Source organism: Poeciliopsis prolifica, unplaced genomic scaffold, assembly GCF_027474105.1.
Source record: "Poeciliopsis prolifica strain line A6 unplaced genomic scaffold, Auburn_PproV2 SCAFFOLD028, whole genome shotgun sequence".
Lineage (NCBI taxonomy): Eukaryota > Metazoa > Chordata > Actinopteri > Cyprinodontiformes > Poeciliidae > Poeciliopsis > Poeciliopsis prolifica.
This window is the reverse complement of record NW_026562403.1, coordinates 3,852,141-3,869,955: the sequence shown is the minus strand read 5'-3', so window position 1 is coordinate 3,869,955 and position 17,815 is coordinate 3,852,141. Positions and strand designations below refer to the sequence as shown.

General features: G+C 40.4%; 1 protein-coding gene and 1 non-coding gene across 3 annotated transcripts; one reads left to right on the top strand and one right to left on the bottom strand.

The window, feature by feature from the left end:
- Window positions 1–704: 704 nt before the first annotated feature.
- Window positions 705–17,611, bottom strand: LOC129372130 (junction-mediating and -regulatory protein-like). 2 transcript variants are annotated; one of them, XR_008607222.1, is made up of 11 exons: window positions 16,244–17,611; window positions 12,349–12,522; window positions 8,200–8,350; window positions 7,582–7,751; window positions 7,321–7,486; window positions 6,303–6,472; window positions 6,015–6,098; window positions 5,286–5,381; window positions 4,660–5,200; window positions 3,821–4,343; window positions 705–3,745 (listed from the first exon to the last, which is right to left on the bottom strand). XR_008607222.1 is itself a non-coding variant. In XM_055049185.1 (10 exons), exons 1-10 carry the CDS (start codon window positions 17,009–17,011, stop codon window positions 4,036–4,038), a joined length of 2,628 nt encoding a protein of 875 aa, XP_054905160.1. In that variant the 5' UTR covers window positions 17,012–17,611; the 3' UTR covers window positions 705–4,035. The 2 variants fall into 2 exon arrangements, 1 of the variants encoding a protein (XP_054905160.1); XM_055049185.1 differs by having other exon boundaries at window positions 705–4,343.
- On the top strand, window positions 10,081–10,152 carry trnaq-cug (transfer RNA glutamine (anticodon CUG)). Its single transcript has one exon. It is a non-coding gene; the product is annotated as a tRNA-Gln (tRNA).
- Window positions 17,612–17,815: the final 204 nt, after the last annotated feature.

Below are 17,815 nucleotides of genomic sequence, written 5' to 3'. Positions count from 1 at the left end.
TGCGTTGTTCTTGTCATTAGGTGGAAAATTATGTTTTTTGAACACCAATATCAAAACCTATCCAGCCTCTTTATGCAAATATTTTTCTTTATTTCAATGGCCAAAAATAAAATGCTGTTCCAAAACAAAACAAAACCAAAAAATCAGATAGAAAACATTTATCAAAACATTTTTGGTTGTGTTTTTATTCAAAGGGCGGCTAACATTTGTATTTCTAACCGAGTGTCATTTTCCTGATGTAAGGAAATAAAATGGCTCAGTGGATCGTAAGGGTTTGCAGACCCTGATATGAACCACACCATCATAGCTCTGGCTGCTTGTTTCGTGTTGCTGTGCTTCAGTCTCAAAAGCTTTGTAGCTTCCCTGACCCTCATCAAGAAAAGCATCTCCACAGCATGATGCTAGCGCCACCAAGTGTGGGTAGTTTGTCATGTGCAATGTTAGTTTTTTCCCAAGCTCACACAGAAGAACTGGATTTATACAACATTACATGAAGGTGAATTGTGATTAGGAAATGACTGAGGTTTTTATATGCAAATAATGTTGACAGCCAGGTTGACTTTTCCTTCCACAGTTCACAGTTCTGGACCACTTTGTGTTTGTCAATCAGACAGCGTACATTTAAATGTTTTGCTCCAAAAATATGAACAATTTAAGGGAGCATGAATATTTATGCAAGGCTCAGTGAGTGATTCAACACCATCTCTGCTTCTGTACAAGGATTTATTCCAATGCAAGGGTGAGGATGTAAAATAAGAATAAAAAAGACTTGAAAACAAAAAAAAATGACGCAACAAAAAAAGGCAAAAAGGTACATTTGGAACAATTTGTGAACACTTCATAAGGTGTAAAAGCAACTGAGATTTACTAAGTCATTGCTTAAGACAATCGATCTAATTATCAACTGTCCGATTGTTATTTTTCATCCCTTTTTTTTCTTCCATATTATAATATTGCACATCGTCTCAAAGGAACAACAAAGAATCATACGCAGCCTGCATGGATAACTGGTGCTTACAGAAAATCTTTGTAAGAAAAGCAATCACAAAACAATTTGGCTGGAAACAATTTAAGCAAAAGAAAAAAAAAGTCTGCCGATAAAGAAGCTGCTTTAAGGTTAGTTACAGGTGAAGGTAAGTGACATAAGTTGAGGCAAGTTAGGAACGCTGACGGCTTCTGGGGCAACTTTCTCCACAGCTAAAGAGCAACCTAAACATTAACACTCACATGGGAAAAATATACGCTGCCATTATTAAATCTGCTAAGACTTAACTGAAGCTAAGGATAAAGACTCAGGACAGGGATTAGAGCTTTGTCTCATGCTACATGATAAGGGTGGAAGAACATAGTATTCACAGCTAAAACAGAGATGAAGCAGTTCTCCAAGTTTGCTTTGCCAAGAAAGTAACAGGAACAGATGGTGCCATGTGTAGCATGCATCTGATTGGCTCCACAGGCGAGAGACTGACGGAAAAACAAAGTATCTCGGTGAAGGAACCTCCAGATGTAGGACTAGAACAGCTTCACTCATTCAGGGCTGTGATGGTTAATGTCCAGAAACAGGGCTGTTCACTTCACCAATTGTATTAATGGTGTAGTGAACACACCATTAATACAGTAGGTAAAATCTTAAAAGATTTCGAGCCCCAACTATTAAAAATAAATAAAAATAACTGTGGTAAATAAAAATAACTGGACTCAACACAACGGCAACGTATCCAGAAAAGTCCTGAATAACTTGGGCTACTTTTTTTTTTTCAACCATTATCTGAATTTACTAATGAATTAACTTTTAAAGATAAAGTATAATATGTTGCATCAGAGCTGTTCAACACAGTGCAAAATGGAGTTATTTCAGTGTTTGAGCTCAGGTGTGTGATTTCACATCCTTCTGCTTCGTTACATTTGTGAGTCTTATTGTGCTGCTTGGCGTCTGAGTAATAACGTCACACATATTGGGGTCCGATTCCAAAAGCTGCGTGGTGTTTTTAAACTGCTAAAGATGCGATATATATGCTTCAGCGTTTATTTCAACCGGAAATATATTTTATGGGCCATAAAAGGGTTGAAACTGTCTCTGAGAAACATGTACCTCAAGTTGCTGCTGAAATATCTTTACACATACTGGCTGTGAAATAGATGTCTGTGTGTGCGTGTGTGTACAAGAGTAATGACCTCCTGTCTTTGTGCTACTGCCTACAAAGTGAGAGGGAAGAGAAGATGTGATGAAGGAGCAGAGAGTAAATGAATAAGAAAGCAGGAGGAAGAGCATAAATCATGAGCCCACGGTGAGGCAATCTGGCCTCCCACTGAACATCCGTCACTGGAAGACGTGTAGCTAGTTCAGCTTCTACAATCCCACACACACAGTTTGGGAATCACTGGCAAAAATGTCCACTTCTCAACACAGAGAACACATCCACTGATCAGGACCCTCGTCAGCCTCAGCTACGACCAGCACCTTCAGTCGCCTTCTTCTTAAAGTTAACTGCCTCAGATCTGAGACTGAGAACAATAAAACTCACTGGTGAGGCGTCCAGAGCGACAACCTCAAGGAAAATCTGATGTTGACAAAAGCATTTTAATTACGAAAGCAGCAGCAGTAGTTGAACAGCCTGACATTCCCACAGCAGAGAATGAGGCTCAGTCAAAGCGGTTGCTGATACTGTCTAAAGACTGCTGGGCTGTTTTATGCTGAGTTTGTGCTGTTGGGATGGAAGCTGGATAGTTTTTAACCCAACATGTGACCCAGTCCACTGAGTCAGAGAGATTAGAAGGAGCCTCACTGTTTTTCTCGTACGACCTGAACTTCCCTGAGTCTCTTCTGCAGAATAAAGTAAGAAATGGCAAGATGGTGAAAGCATGACTTATGCTGCATAACAATGTCAATGTCAGTGGGTTGTGTTGACGACTTCCACTCACATAGGGAAGCGGTTTTAGCTTTTAACCCGTAAAGTAACAGTGGAAGAGATCCTTGACACCAACTATTTGTTACGCCTTAGTCAGTAAAACGTTACACCAGAGAGCTTGTTTACTTGAGATAAACATTGTTCCTGAGTATTTAGCAGGGGATATAATATGGTAGATATAATAGAGAGGAAACACTTTATGTACTGATTATAGATTTGGTTATCCAAACTCAACTGATTGTCAATCAAGTGTCCTTCGACATTATGGGGTTGGTTTTTTATTGTCAACAGGCACCAACGCAGTCATGAGCCTGCAAGATTTGCCGTTTGTGGAAGAACCACCAAAGTCCTTTTTATTCAGACTTAAATAATCTAGTTTGTTGTTTATCCTTTCCAATCCACTCTTTGGTCGCGACATTCATAGCCCTATTAATCCTATTAAACCCTGTATGTTGCGACTGACCCATAACCCAGGACCCATTCAGCAAAATAAGATGAGCCGATTTTCACCCGGCAGTTTTTAGAGTGTCCAAAAACAAAAAAAGAAAGTGATGTGTGATGGTGTAATGGTTTCCAATCTGGACAGTAAATCCAGTAATCCCAGTCTGAGTCTTTGTCTAATCATGTATTCATTTTTGAAATCTCCTACAAAGCCCCCAGATTACCCTGCACACTCCTAACATATTTTTTCCTGCACTCACTGTCTCTCGTTCATGAAGCTCCCTGGATGGATACAGCTATAAAACCCCCTCTCAGTTCTGTGAACTTCCCATACACAGCATTTCAGTCCGCCAGCAGTCAGTTCAGTGGGTTGGTGACCAGTGTTAAGTGCAGACCTGTGACAGTACAAGTGATAGAAACATGAAAATATAAACATGGCAACTGTTCAGTGTGATTAGACAAGTACAAACCATAAAGACAAGACCATCTCCGTCATGATGGTGAAATGTTGTGTAAAAATCCCAAGTAAAGCTGATTGTAGGCCTCTGGAGCATTTGGTGATAACGCCTGTGACCCTGGCGTTAATCATCAGGTGATGAGTGAACATGTGTGTTTACAGTACGCCGCTGAGCTCTACAGTGCAGAACAGTCTGAGTGTTGTCTGTGTGGCCGTCTCATCTGAACCCTAGTTTTCCCATTCAGGGGCCGTCAGTCCGTCATCGTCTGAGTCGGACTCTGGCGACGCCTCCTTGATGCGGCGCAGCGCCTCATGGATGCTCCTGGTCAGCGGATCGGTGGATGCGGGAAGCTCTCCCTGGTCTTTTCTGTCCTTCGAGGGGACGCGTCTGAGTTTGACCCCCTTGCGGATCTGAGCCAGGATGCTATTGGGGTCATCGTCGCCCTTGACAGAAGGCAGAGAGCGCTGGTCGACCTTCTTCAGGTGGAAGCTTCCTCTCTTTAGTGATGCAAGCACTTCGTCCATAGGTGAGCTCACTGAGGGCAGAAAAGACACAACATGGCTGATTAGTGAACTTGGAGACGCACTACCAGAGACCAAATCTCTAAGATCTACATCCTGTATGGAAAATACAGAAAGTGTCCTGTTTTATTTGGCACAAATCGCTAAAATGAGTTGCTAAAAAACGTATCCAGTCCTAATATAAATAATTAATGATCACTCACAGCTGGAAATCAAGAAAATAAATGTTGAATGGTGTTATTAGATATTTATGTATTACAGACATAAATATGATTGATAACCATGCTTAGTTAAACATAAAGAGCTTTCAGACTCCAATTTAACCATTACCTTTTCTGCTGTGGGAGTCAAACTCTGGAGTCTTCCTCAGTTTCTTGCGTGCGCTCACCAGCTGGCTGCTGTCAAAAAAGCGAGGGATGAATGGGCCGAGTGGTGACAACATGAGCTCCTCCTCCATGCTCCTCCCTTCAGCGATTTGCCGATATTGACCCATGCTGCCGGATGGAGAGAACTCCTCCTTCGTTGGTGGTGGAGGCGGCGGGGGTGGCGGTGGAGGAGGGGAGATGGGGGACGCCAGCAGAGAGGAGAGGGAGCAGGGGGAGCAGGAGGAATCTGCGGGGCTGGTGACGGGCAGAGGAGGAACGGGCGCCGTAAGAGTCGCAACGGGCTGAGTGGTGAGGGTGGTGCTGGGGTCCGTCTGCACACCGGTGCTCAGGCACAGCGGCTGGTCCTGAGTCTGGACGCTGACCGAGTCCACACACTCGTCCCTCCCGCTAACACTGCTGAGCTCGGTGGCTCTGCCTCGCTCCCTTCGTCTGCTGTGGGACGCTCGAAGACGAGTAGACTTCAGAATCACCTGGCCCGGGTACCGCTGCGCAGAGCCGCAAACAGGTAGAGCTCAGTAAGAGAAGCACTAAATCTGATGAAAAGCAGCCTGTAAAGGAAGGTCTGTGTACCTGTTTGAAGGAGCGCAGTCTGTCCAGAGTTCGTTGCCTCTCCTGACTTACTCTGCTGTTCTTCAGCTCCTCATCTTCCTCGTCCTCGTTTCCAAGCTGGGACATTTTGAGGATTAGAATATGTATAGGCTACTGATAACGTAGACAATGCGTTTTACAATTCAAAAAAAATAATTTCATAATTTGCTCAAATCTTTTTACAATTGGAAACACAGGTATTATATAGCTCTGTTTTTTGTGTGTTCTTTAGTCCCAGCCTCCAATAAAGCTTTTCACTGTGGAGGAAACTATCTGTGGCTTCACCTTCATCTGTCAGAAACCTGTAAACCTGAGTGAGATGTGTCTCTTAAACATCAACCAGCCTTAAAAGGAGAAAATCAAACTGGATGTTAGGGCTTTCTAACTGTGGAAAAACATTTTGGTAAATACTGAAATCAGAATTAATTAACACTCTAGAGTTGAGAAACATGTTGCACTTCACAAGAAAATATGAATTCACTGGAAAAGAAAACGTGAACAGTAATTTAAGCAAAAAAAAAAAACAAAAAAACAGTTCCTTGTTGGTTTTTGTGATTATTTGGGGCCCAAATAAAAATTTAGATCCATATTAGATCATTTGAACAGCACAACAAAACACAGAGAAACTCAAATTACAAACATTTGTGGATAATTAGCAGCTGACCAAATTGTTTGTTCCAAAGTTGTTAAATAACTGTAAGAGAGTTGTACCTGTAGGACAGGTTGGGAGAATGTGTCCTTCAGGATGGTGTGGCCTCTCTGCTGTTTCTGGGTGTGGTTGGATACACAGATTTCCTGCAGAAAGACGGCAATAAACTGGTCCAAATTAAAACGTTTACACAAATAACGTAAAAACTGACTGAGTCGTTCTTCATTTTCTACAATTTCAAACATAAATTATATTGGTTTGAATAAGATCCACATAGTGGAAGCCGATTTAAGCAAACGTTCAAGGTTCACTCCATTAATTAAAAAGAAGAGAGTTTCAGGAACACTCACCCTTTTGTTGCGCAGATAGGAGCGCTTGGTAGTGATGCGCCCCCTTCTGGCTTCAAGCTGTCGAGCGCTGACCTGAAGTCTGCGCAGCTCTTCTTTCTCTCCAGTATCATCCTGCGTTATATCGTCTGCGCTCTCAAAGGTGTCATAATAGACCACCTCATCCTGATGCTCTGGAAGCACACACAAGCATGCACATATTTGGACAGAAAATAAATGTGTTTCAAAAAATATTTTGTCCGTTTTGTTTCATTGTATCAGTAGACCACGTTGATGAAAATAACACACAAGTTTCAGGTGAAAGACCAACACAAGAAGGAAAATTGAGTGTGTAACATAACAATATGTGAAAAAAATGTAAGGGTATAAAATATTTCTCATGGTCAAGTATGTCCAGTCTGATTTTAATATTTCTAAGCATTAACGACGATCATTTTCAAGTTGATATATTGTTCAATAATCTAATCAGGCATTGGCTATGCCTGAATGTGTTAATTTATTCATTAACAAACTCCCCATTCAGTTATATACTTTCCGATTTTTTAAAGTTTAGAACAAAATAAAACCAAACTTATTTTAGAGTTTTAAAATAGTTCTTTGTTTACTAATGTGGGTAATAAAAGGGAAAATAATCTAGTTCCACAATCATATTAAAACTCGAACACTGAACTGTTATTTTTGCATATCGCTTAAACTTTTAATATTATTATTATTATTATTATTATTATCATTATTACTATTCACCACAGATCGACATGTGGTCCATCTGGGCTAATCTTGAAGTATTGTAACAAACATTTTTAACATTTTATGTAAATTAAATATTTCAATGTTTCAGGATAAAATGACAAATATGTGGCTTATTTTAGTCATTTAGTGGTGAAATACAAACTGTTAAGGGAAAAAAGGCAAGTTTTATATTTGACTCATTAGAAAAGTTTTTCTGACTTGTCTTCAGCACATTAAATGGTTATTAAATCTTATTTCACAAGTTAAAAAAAAACAAATCTAGTGATCCTACCTGCCATCTGTCTGCGGATGCTGTCTAGCTGTGCAGTGAGCAGCAGCTCCTCACACTGCAGTATCTCAGCCTGAATGTCGTACAGCTGGAGCTGAAGTTCATAGTACTGTGTCTCCATGTGGTCCAAGAGGGCCATCGCATCCTCACTTCTACACAGGCTCTGCATCTGAGGAGATGTATGAACAATCACAAGAATTTTAAAAGTTGACAACATGCTTCGATGAATCCGTTTCGTCTCACACGGAGCTGACCGCAGCACACCTCCTCTCGAAGTGTGTGCTTCCTCTGCTCCAGACAGATCTCCCGGGCCCTCTGAAGCTGCAGGGTTTCCTTGGCCACAGAGTAGCGCAGCCTCTCCATGCGCTCCACTGCCGCCGACCAAGATGATTTTCCAAATTTTCGCTGGTCCACCTTCATTCTCTCATAAACTCCTGCACAGAAAAAGGAAACAAAGATAGGACAGAAACTTTTAAAGAATTTAGCACGATGCTTATGTGAACGAAGCCAGTGAGCAGACGAGTCAGCTTTCATTACTTTTATTAAATAATGTCTTACGAGTGTTTCATACTTAACAAAAGAGAGACATCTATTGGCCACATTTGGTCATTATTTTCTTCCTGCAGTCCAAGCCTCTATCTTAAAGAATATTTAAAATACAGAGATTCAGATAATACAGAAAATATGTGAACGGAAGTTTGGGCTCTCATAAATCACAGACTGCATCAACAAGTCTCCTCCTGATTCTTCTCACTGCATGTCTGTCTGAAACGCCTCACTACCAAACACTCCCATTAGCTCAGTGTGGCTCGTATGAAGCAACAAAATCTCTACTCTGCAGCGTTTGGCAGGACACAATCAGCAACAGTGAGGGTGTATTACCTTTCTGGGCCCTGGCAGTGATCTCAAAGTATTTCACAGTGAACTCCTGGATGTTGAGGACTGCCTCTTGAGCTTTCTTCTGCCAGTCAGTGTCCTCCTTCTTTAGTGCCTCAATCCGCCTGGGACCCAAATAGTCACTGTCCATGGAAATCTGATGAAAGAGGTTTAACATATTTATCCCCCTCGGTAAAAGATTTGAAAATGTATTCAGTGAAAAAAAATAAATCAAACATTAAACTGGTAGGTATGCATGTTAAGATATTTTTCGAAAATAACTTTTTGACTGTGTGGATAAAAGATAAAGCTTTATAGAACTCATGTTAAAAATATTATCTGAAATTGAATATGTATTGTAATCAAAAGAAGTAAATTAATATATCAATAGCACAATTAAAACGGTCAAATTTGCCTTTGGAGAACAAAACTGGGTGAAAAATGAGGTTCAATGCTAACAATGGGAACAGTCCAGTAACTTAAAACTGACATTCAAGTTATGCATCTATAAAAAAATAAAATAAAATAAATGAAAATTTAAAAATCTGCTTTAATAGAAGTTTTTTCAACACCAGAGGGAGATTAGCTCAATAAAGTCACATTCATCCCAGTTTGGACATTTGAGAACAAAAAAATTCACCTTGAAATGAACCCATTAGGTTTTCCTGTTTTCGGAAACAAAAAGTTTCCATCGGACTGCGATGAATTGGTTTTATAAAATAGTTTCATCATTTCACTTTTGTTCTCTTAAAAGGCTCTAAAGATGAACATTTGTGGATATTGTTGATAATAATCATTACGGGTTTCTGTACAGATTCAGCCTTTCTAAGACCACCAGTCTCTTCAGTTCAACCACAACATTTTGAACAAAATTCAAAATTTCATTCAAAGTTTTTGCTTTGCCTAACATTTTAATAAGCAAAGCCTAATAAGTTGCTACTAGGCTTTTCTCAGCCTCACACCGCCAATATTAACACATATCTGAACAGTAACACTTAGAAGACAGCAAAGTGAAATGCACATTCATTTAACAGAAGGATATTACCACATTTATCACAAGCATTAATGTCAGGGTCACATATTAAATCTGTCTCACTTCCTAGAGCTTTGTCCCACTTCAGGTCTACTAGCACTTGAGCAATCTGGGGGAAAGTCTTTAGATATTACACACCTGTGTACATTTCCAAAAGACAAATTACAAAAAGCAATATGAAGAATTAGCAGCTTCAAAATTAGGAGCTGGTATTGATGTATTGCTTATATTTCTTGCACTAAGCTACATGGCTCTGAGGTGCAATCAATCACGGACTGCAATCTAAATTTGTGGTTCAAATAAAAAAAAGAAACTTGACTTAAACTTTTGAGAAATCAGCTGATGGGAACAATCAGTCAACTGACAGTCAAACTTGTAGTAAATGTGCTACCAGACTGTGCTGACAACAACACTCCTTAGTGTGGATGCTATGAAAGAAGTTTGCCATTTTTAGTATTAATGAGATTTGTAAAAATGAGATTAGAGGAAGCATAAAAGTTCCAAGAAGCTATTTAAAAGCAAACTTAAAAGAAAATTTTTGCTTTTTATGGAGCCTGTTACAACTGAGCGAGATTATATCAGCTGCTGGTAGATTGTTCATCCGATTCAAGCCAAGCGTATGAATAATTTTGGGCTTAACTTTAGCCACAAGGTAGAAACATTAAATTGAGAGTTAGCATAGAGTTTATGTCGCCTGTACAGTAATTGAAATGTAAAAGGACATGCTTCTAGCTTCTCAGCAGATGCTTCAAAAAGGTGTTTCAGTAAAAGCCTAACCATGCTCACACACACTGCAGGATATAAATACACCCAGAAGTACGACCCTCACTCAGACCTCCCCCTCCCCCAGAAGGGGTTCCATGGTGTAATGGTTAGCACTCTGGACTCTGAATCCAGCGATCTGAGTTCAAATCTCGGTGGGACCTTCATATTTTGTGACCTTTGTAAAGATCTGTTCACTGCAGTGCTCACTTAATGCACTGCAGCGAAAAAACAAAGAGTGTAACAGCAAGGAGGTAGAAAGGATGAGTGTTGGTCAGTGAAAACAGCTCACTAGTAAAGAAGTGTTTCCTATGTAAGGACAAATATAGCTGAATTTTATTTCTGGCCAGCTACATGACTGCTAATCAAAAGTCTGTTGTGAGAATCTTTTTTTTTCCATCTTTTTTTTTCATTTTGTTTTATACGTACCAAAGATTCATATGAAACAGTCAAATGAATTAAATATGCTCAAATTCTCAAATCTGACTAGAAAAAAAAACACACTATATCCCTCTAAGGTGCTGGAGTTTAGAAAATAAACAACACCTTAACTGGAAGCTTAACTGTGCTCTCCATCTTTCATTTCTGACACATTTTTGCTGATGTTACCCTGTCAGCATAAAGCTGATCCTGCAGTAAGTCTATAGGATCACACAACACATGATTTATTTATGTTTCTCTGAGACTATGAAAAATTGGAGAGCCCCTCCAGCTGACAGCACGTCACTGAAGCCACATCCCGTTACTCTTCCTAATACAGCGCTGCAAAAATGGACTAACCTAAAAGCAATGTTGCAGAATGGATGGATGATTTATTGAAGATGTAGTAGAAATTGAGTTTTATGTCTACAAAAGAATTTCCACCACAAGCCTCTATGCATATTATTGAGATTTTTGCATGAACGGCCAACACAAGATACTGTGTTGTTCTGACCTGGAAAGAAAATGATGCATGGTTTTCAGTTTTTGACAAATAACCTATGCATTCAAAGCCCTTAATATGACACTCCTAAATAAAACTCTTAAAAGCTCTTAGGGTTTAATCAATTTATAGGGTTCACATGTGCTTATTTACTTCTTAGTACAATGCCAGTTGTGCAGTGAAGTCCAGCAGATTTGTTAGCGATCCTTAGGGAACAAACAGCAACAAATTGGCCACAGATCAAGTTTAAGACAATGTTAGATTATAAAACATGTCCAAGTTTGAACATCTCACAGAGCACAGTTTAGTCCATTGTCTGTAAATGGAAAGTATGTCATCTCTAAGCGTGCTGCTAAGCCTTATCTAAACTGACAGGACAAGTAAGAAGGACACAATTCAGGCAGCAAGCAGGGAAGCGTGACAAGAAAAATCCCAGAGTTTGAAAGAAAGCTTTCAGAAGTCGTACAAGCTACACGGCAAATACATGCAATAAACTGCTCTGGTCAGTTAACACTGGTCAACATACAAAACTAACATTGTAATTCAGCCTGGATAATGTCACCTCCACAGTGACTCAAGGTAGTGGTAGTATGATGCTGTGGGAAAGCTTTGCAGATGACTGCAGGAAAAAGGAATTTGGTCATAATAGATGTGAAGTGCAACACAATCCTGGAAGAAAACGTGAGAGTCTGGACAACAACACTAAACATACAGCCAAAACTACAATGGAAAAGATTAGCCCAGTCAAAGTCCAGACCCAAATCCAATTGAACATCTTGGCCAAAACTTGGAAACTGACACTCCACATAAAATCTGTTGGAGCTTCAACTGTTTTGCAAAGAAGAAGAAGCAAAACCTTTTGCCTCTGGATGTAAAATACTAGCAGACGTATACCAAAAAAAAAAAAAAAAAAGACCAGCAGCTGTTACAGCTACAATGACTCAAGACTGGGCTTGAAAACATTTCAACACAAAACTTTTCAGATTTTATTTGTGACATAAGTATTGAAAAACATTTATTTTTTGGCTATTTTCTTTCTTCCTTTTTTCTTTTTTTACTTCTATCATATGAATCATAACAAAAAAATTGATGGTTTTGGATTTTGTGATTTCTTAGTTTTCTATTATTAATGAATGTACAAAAAACTCAAATTATTTTAAGAAACATGAGAACTTCCTCTGATCATCAATTGTTTCTGATGACCTTTTCACAATAATGCCTGCTGAGAAACCAAAGGGATACAATCAAATCAGCCCATCTACATTTAGCCAGCTTTACATGTACAGCGTCCCAACACATTCTGGACCACACCAGCTTTGTTTCTAGCATTTCTTCTCATCGCCACTTTGAGATTAAAGTAGGTTGCAACTTTTGAAAGCAGAAATGTAAAAAGTAAACAAATACGTAAATGAACAGGATCCTAGTTGTTAAAGTCTACCTTTATCTGCTGTCTGCGTAGCATTGCCAGTTCCCTCATGTCCCTGAAGGGCTGCAGCAGGTACTGGTACAGCTGCGTGGAGGCTTCCAGCAGGCCTCCGTAGGCCTGGTCCTCTTCCTCATATAACTCCAGCAGCTCCACCAAGCTGTCCATGGATTTGTGCTTCTCAAGCAGCTGCATCAAAAACAGTGTTTTACTCATTAGTAACTATGTGCGTTACTTGTACAGTACCAGACGTACAACGGGTAATTCAATGTGCTTTACATAAAAACTTAAAGAGATTTAGAATGAACCACCTCCCACAACTGAACAATAGATGCTAACATCAAATTATGAGACATAATCACAAACCTTAAAACCATTGATTAAATGACTAAATTTCATTAAGCTGAAAAGCTAAGACATGACAGTAATGATAAAGTACTCTTTGACCTTCATGGGTAAACAGTAATGGTTCTGTGATGCAAACAACCTCCCATTGTTTAGTTCTGGTCCAGAGTGAACTGGTCTCTGATGACATGAGTGGGTCTGCATGTTTCTTATCTGACCAGCAACTTTGACATGCATTCAAATCCTTAAGAGAAAAAATATCTTACATTCTGTTCTTTACAAAGAAAAAGTCAGTGCAGTGATTAGAGGACTGGTAGAATGTGATCCATTTTCTTGGTCTGAGGAAATGGATAACTGTCACTGTGAAAGGAAATCCTTTATTCTGTAAATGCTAGGTAGTTGTTGGCTAGATTTACTTCTGGATTTTATCTATGCAGTAGTTGTTAAAGTTTATGTCTCTATTACATGTTAGCAGCTTGATTTAAGTGCCTTTTGACTGAATGGCATGGAGGGCAAACATAAACATAATGTAGTGTAGTTGCAATTCTATTCAGTTTAAGTCTGTGTATCTATATTGTGGCAATGCAGCAAAATTCAGTTTATAATATCAGTTGTTCAAGGTTTGTAGCATTTTTTTTCCAAATGCCATGATCAACTGTGTGCAAAAAGAATAACTATATAACATATTCAAAGGACAGTCAGCTCTAATTGAATGGACTTTAATTTCTCTGTGAAGCTTCTCTGTAGCTGTAAATAATACAAGTCTTTTAATACAGAGTAAAAGGCTCAATAAGCAAAGTCATATCTGGAGCTGCTCGGAAAAAAAAAGATCAATGCACACACACATTTGTAAGGCTGAACAGGCCTGCTGGTTACCAGCAACACTAAAACAGCCATTAACTTAGCCCTCAAATGGAGTGAGAGGATCAATAATCCAGTGTGTGTGTGTATGTGTGTGTGTGTGTGTGTGTGTGTGTGTGTGTGTGTGCGTGTGAAACCCAGCTACACAGCAACCAGTTATACTATCTGGATGAGCTGCAGGGGACTGACGACCTGATCACAACCTGTGAGTCAATGACTGACTAAATTTGCTGCTTTATCTGTTTGTTGTTGTTTTGTTATTATTATTTTTCTATGTAACTGTGACTAAGTTGACTGGCTGAAATGACGTGGATCGTATCTCACTGCGACTCCGCCTCTTTTTCAATGCCAAAAGTAGAGCAGAAAAAAAAATGCCCTGGATGAGCACATTAGCATACTTTCATAATAAACATGCACTTTTCTTTTGCAACAGCTACACGACACAAGAAAGTCACACGAGGAGAACTGCAATGCTGTGAAATGAATAACAGAAACATTAATATGACTCTCACCTTATCTCTCTGAGGACATGTTGTTCTGGCTCCACCACTCAAGAATGCATTAACCTACCTCCATTGATTAGAGAGACAAAATGAAAGCCAGTGTGCACAAATATAATGTCTGTTTATATTAAGAGCAGCTAATCAATCAGCAGCTGCTGCTGCTGCTGCTGGGATGTAACTTGAGCAGGTCAGGAGTTTGTATTTTGTCTGCAGCGCTCTTATGAGTCAGAGTCAGGAACATGACAGCTTTATTTAGTGCAAGGTTTTAGTCATGTTAAAGATCCATGATAAACAATATAAGACATTTTTTTTTATATAGTTGATTGTTTCTGATCATTTTTATAACTTATTCACAGGTATCACCACACAATTTATAAAAGTTAATAGGAGCAGAAAGAAACCATAATAGCAATCACACAGCTGCATCTCAATGATCTAAAATATTAATGAAAAGTTATTTAAATAATTTTTAAAAGTTTACCTCATATCTATTTAAAAAAAAGAGATAAAATCTATTTCCAGACTTTATCTCTATTATTTTTGATAATTACAGTTTTGCAGAGAATGTAATTGTATGAGAACAAAAAAGTATTATTGTATTAGATTTTCTTTTTCACAAAAATGTAGTGATCACAGCAGTCCAGCAGACATTGAGGGTAAGTGACAATTACTAAATGTGCTGGTTATTAAGGAGTGCTTTTTCCGACAGTATTATTAACAAGATGAGTGGAATGAAAGACAGATGAAAGAGATACACAACCAATAGTGTTTAGTCCAGCCTTGAGACATTTGTTAAGAAAAGCACACTCAAGAGATTTGGGTAAAATCAGGTGTGGACTAAATTCACAAGTTAAAATCAACACAGCTAATTGATAAGTTACGATTGCCTACACAAAACGTACTGAATCATGTTCAATTATTATATACAAGACCAAGTCCACTTTTTATAACTCTTCCTGTGCAACCATTTTTTCTCATGATAATCACACTGGGACTTAACGACACAATATGAACACCACATATAATTTCATAATAACCAGCAACCCTGACAGAGAGCCCATAGGTGTCCAGTGTGGTCCCAGTGCTTTTGGGAACCTCCATGTTACCTGGTGATATGATATTAGCAGAATCGCCTTTGGGTTCATGTCCACATTTCAGACTTGTTCCACCACATATTGCAGAGATTCATTATCAGAATCTGATCTAAAGCCGTTCAGGTTTTATGAGACAGATGCTTGAACCCGTTTTCATACTGAGTGTGCTGTTAGTGAGGTTGTTCAGGGCGTGCAACTGTCATAGGCAGGATTGTGTCAGCAGCAATATTTAAGTCACTGAAGTAAAGTCATAGAGACACCCAGGACCTTACAGCAGTGGGTGGTGCTTTCCAGAGATTATTAATGTCACTCTCTTTACCTGTCAGTCATCTTTATGTTGTGGATGATTGCTGACCGTGTCAACCATCGTCTAGATCAGGACACTGCAATCACTATAAATGCTGCTATTAAATGAAATAGTAGCATCAGACGTTCCTTCGCCGAAGACGACTGTACTTTATTTCAAAAAGCTAATTCTGAAAAGTGAAATGTACTAATTGTGCCTCTCTGTTCATGTGTGGTGTGTGTGGTTCAAGGGTTTGTGTGTGTGGATGCTATTGACTCTGTCAGCTGTGTAAGCAGCCAGCAGCAGCCACGCTGAGAGCGCAATATCTCACAGACGACATGCTTACAGGTGCAGCCCAGTTTTACTAAATCTTCCCTTACTGACTGTCCAGCTCAATCCATTACACTGTGAATCTGGCACTTTTTGTTAGGTTTATTCTAAATCTCACACACTTTACTGTATTTAGTTCAAACTCATACTGTTCTCGTAATTACAATCTTTCTTGTTGGTTCTTTTTATTCTTCTGGATCAGTGGTTTCAAATTTTGGAGTCGAGAGACTGGGCATACCTGAGCAGAGTTTGGACACAACACTGCTGGAAAGACATGAGCTACATTTGGTGGTATTCTGAAGGAGGTCTGGTATCAGTGCAAGGCAAGCTAGAAAATTTCAATATAAAACTGTAATACAATGAGATAAGTTATTTTATATATAACATATCTCATTGTATTATATATATATATATATATATACATATAAATTTGGTCATGTAAATAAAATGTGCCATATACAGTCAAATTTAGAGTAAAAACATTGTTTCACCTCTTGCAGATGTTTCGTTGCCCGGTTGACAGCCTCTTCGTATCCGGACTGCCTCAGCTCGCTCAGGCTCTCATAGTACTCATCTGGGTCGTCGTTCTCCGTGAACAGAACCTGCGACAGGATCTTCCACCCGCACGTGTCGAGCGCGTGGCCGAGGTACACCTGTAAGCCGTGGCACAGCTCGTCCATTTCGGTCTCAGACACCCCCGGCGGGCCGAACAGCACCGTCCACACCCCGGCTGGCTCCTCTGGAAACTCCGGCAGGCAGGGCTCCAGGACGGAGTCCACCAAGCAGAGCTGCAGGTGGGCCGCCCGCAGGTCCTGGAAGGAGAAGAGTCCTGCCCAGCTGCAGTCCTCTCTGCTCGGGCTGTCCAGCTCCTCCAGCTCCAGAGAGTCCAACGAAGGAGACAGCTCGTCCTCTCCCAGTATCTCTGCATCCGCCTGAATCTTGACCGGACTCGGTTTGGTCGCTGTGACGGACTTGGTTTTGGGGCTGCATCCTTTACTCGGACTCCGAGACACTTTATCCCTGGTGGGACTCTCGGGCCATCTTGTTTTGTTCCTGTCCAGGCTGGTCGGCTCCGCCAGCGGGTCCCTGCCGAAGCTTCTCCTCTGAACCGTCCTGTCGTGACACGTAATGGCAAATTTCCCCTCCACCTCGTTCCAGGCGACGATAAAAACAAATTTGTGCTTCTCCTTTTCCTCAAACGCGTTGGGGCGGACGGCTACCCATCCCGACTCTAAATTATCCTCCATAGTGAAGGACATTTCTGCCAACTAATTATAAACAGACTTCCAGAAACTGCGGAAAACCCGGAGCGCCGTTAAACGGACAGCATCACAGCGCTGGAACAAAATGAACCGTTTCTCTCCGGGGATACTTGTCTTCCTGCGGGGCTTCCCTCCTTCGTTTGGGCGGATGGATTTGGAGCAGCGCGGTGTCACTTCCCATCTCTGGCCCACCTGCCTCCAACTCGGATGTCTTCCTGTCTGCTTCAGCCTCCTGCGGCCGCTAGCCTTGTTTTTAGCTCCAGACACTCGGCAACAACGGGCGGCGGCGTATTTGTGTTTACCACCAGTCGGACGTTAGAGCCGCCGCAGCCTCCGAGCTGCGTCCCGTTATCCTCAGTCCCTCGGCTCCAGACCTCCCTTCTGATCATAAAGCACCAGCGGGGAGCTGGAAGAGAAGGACACATCGTTCAGAAACACCACGCCGAGGACACGCATGAGCAGGATGAACGCGTTTGCCGAACTGCGTTGTCAGAAAGGCCAGCATCTTCTCCGAACTGACAGCAAGCCCGAGTTATCCCTCATTATTTGCACAGAATGATGCTGCATTAAAGTGCTCTCAGTAATGGACGACTGACTTAAAAGAAATGTTCGTTCATGTACAATACCAAGCCAGAAGTTAGTAGTTTTCTATCGATTTTTTATTTAAAAAAACACACCTGTTCTAATTATGTTGCTATGGTCAAAAGGATCAGTGACAGTGTACGTCTTAAAATTAAATACGGCCTCTGTGGGAAGCATTTGAACGCAACAATGGAATCTCGACGTATCCAGTGCACGTAG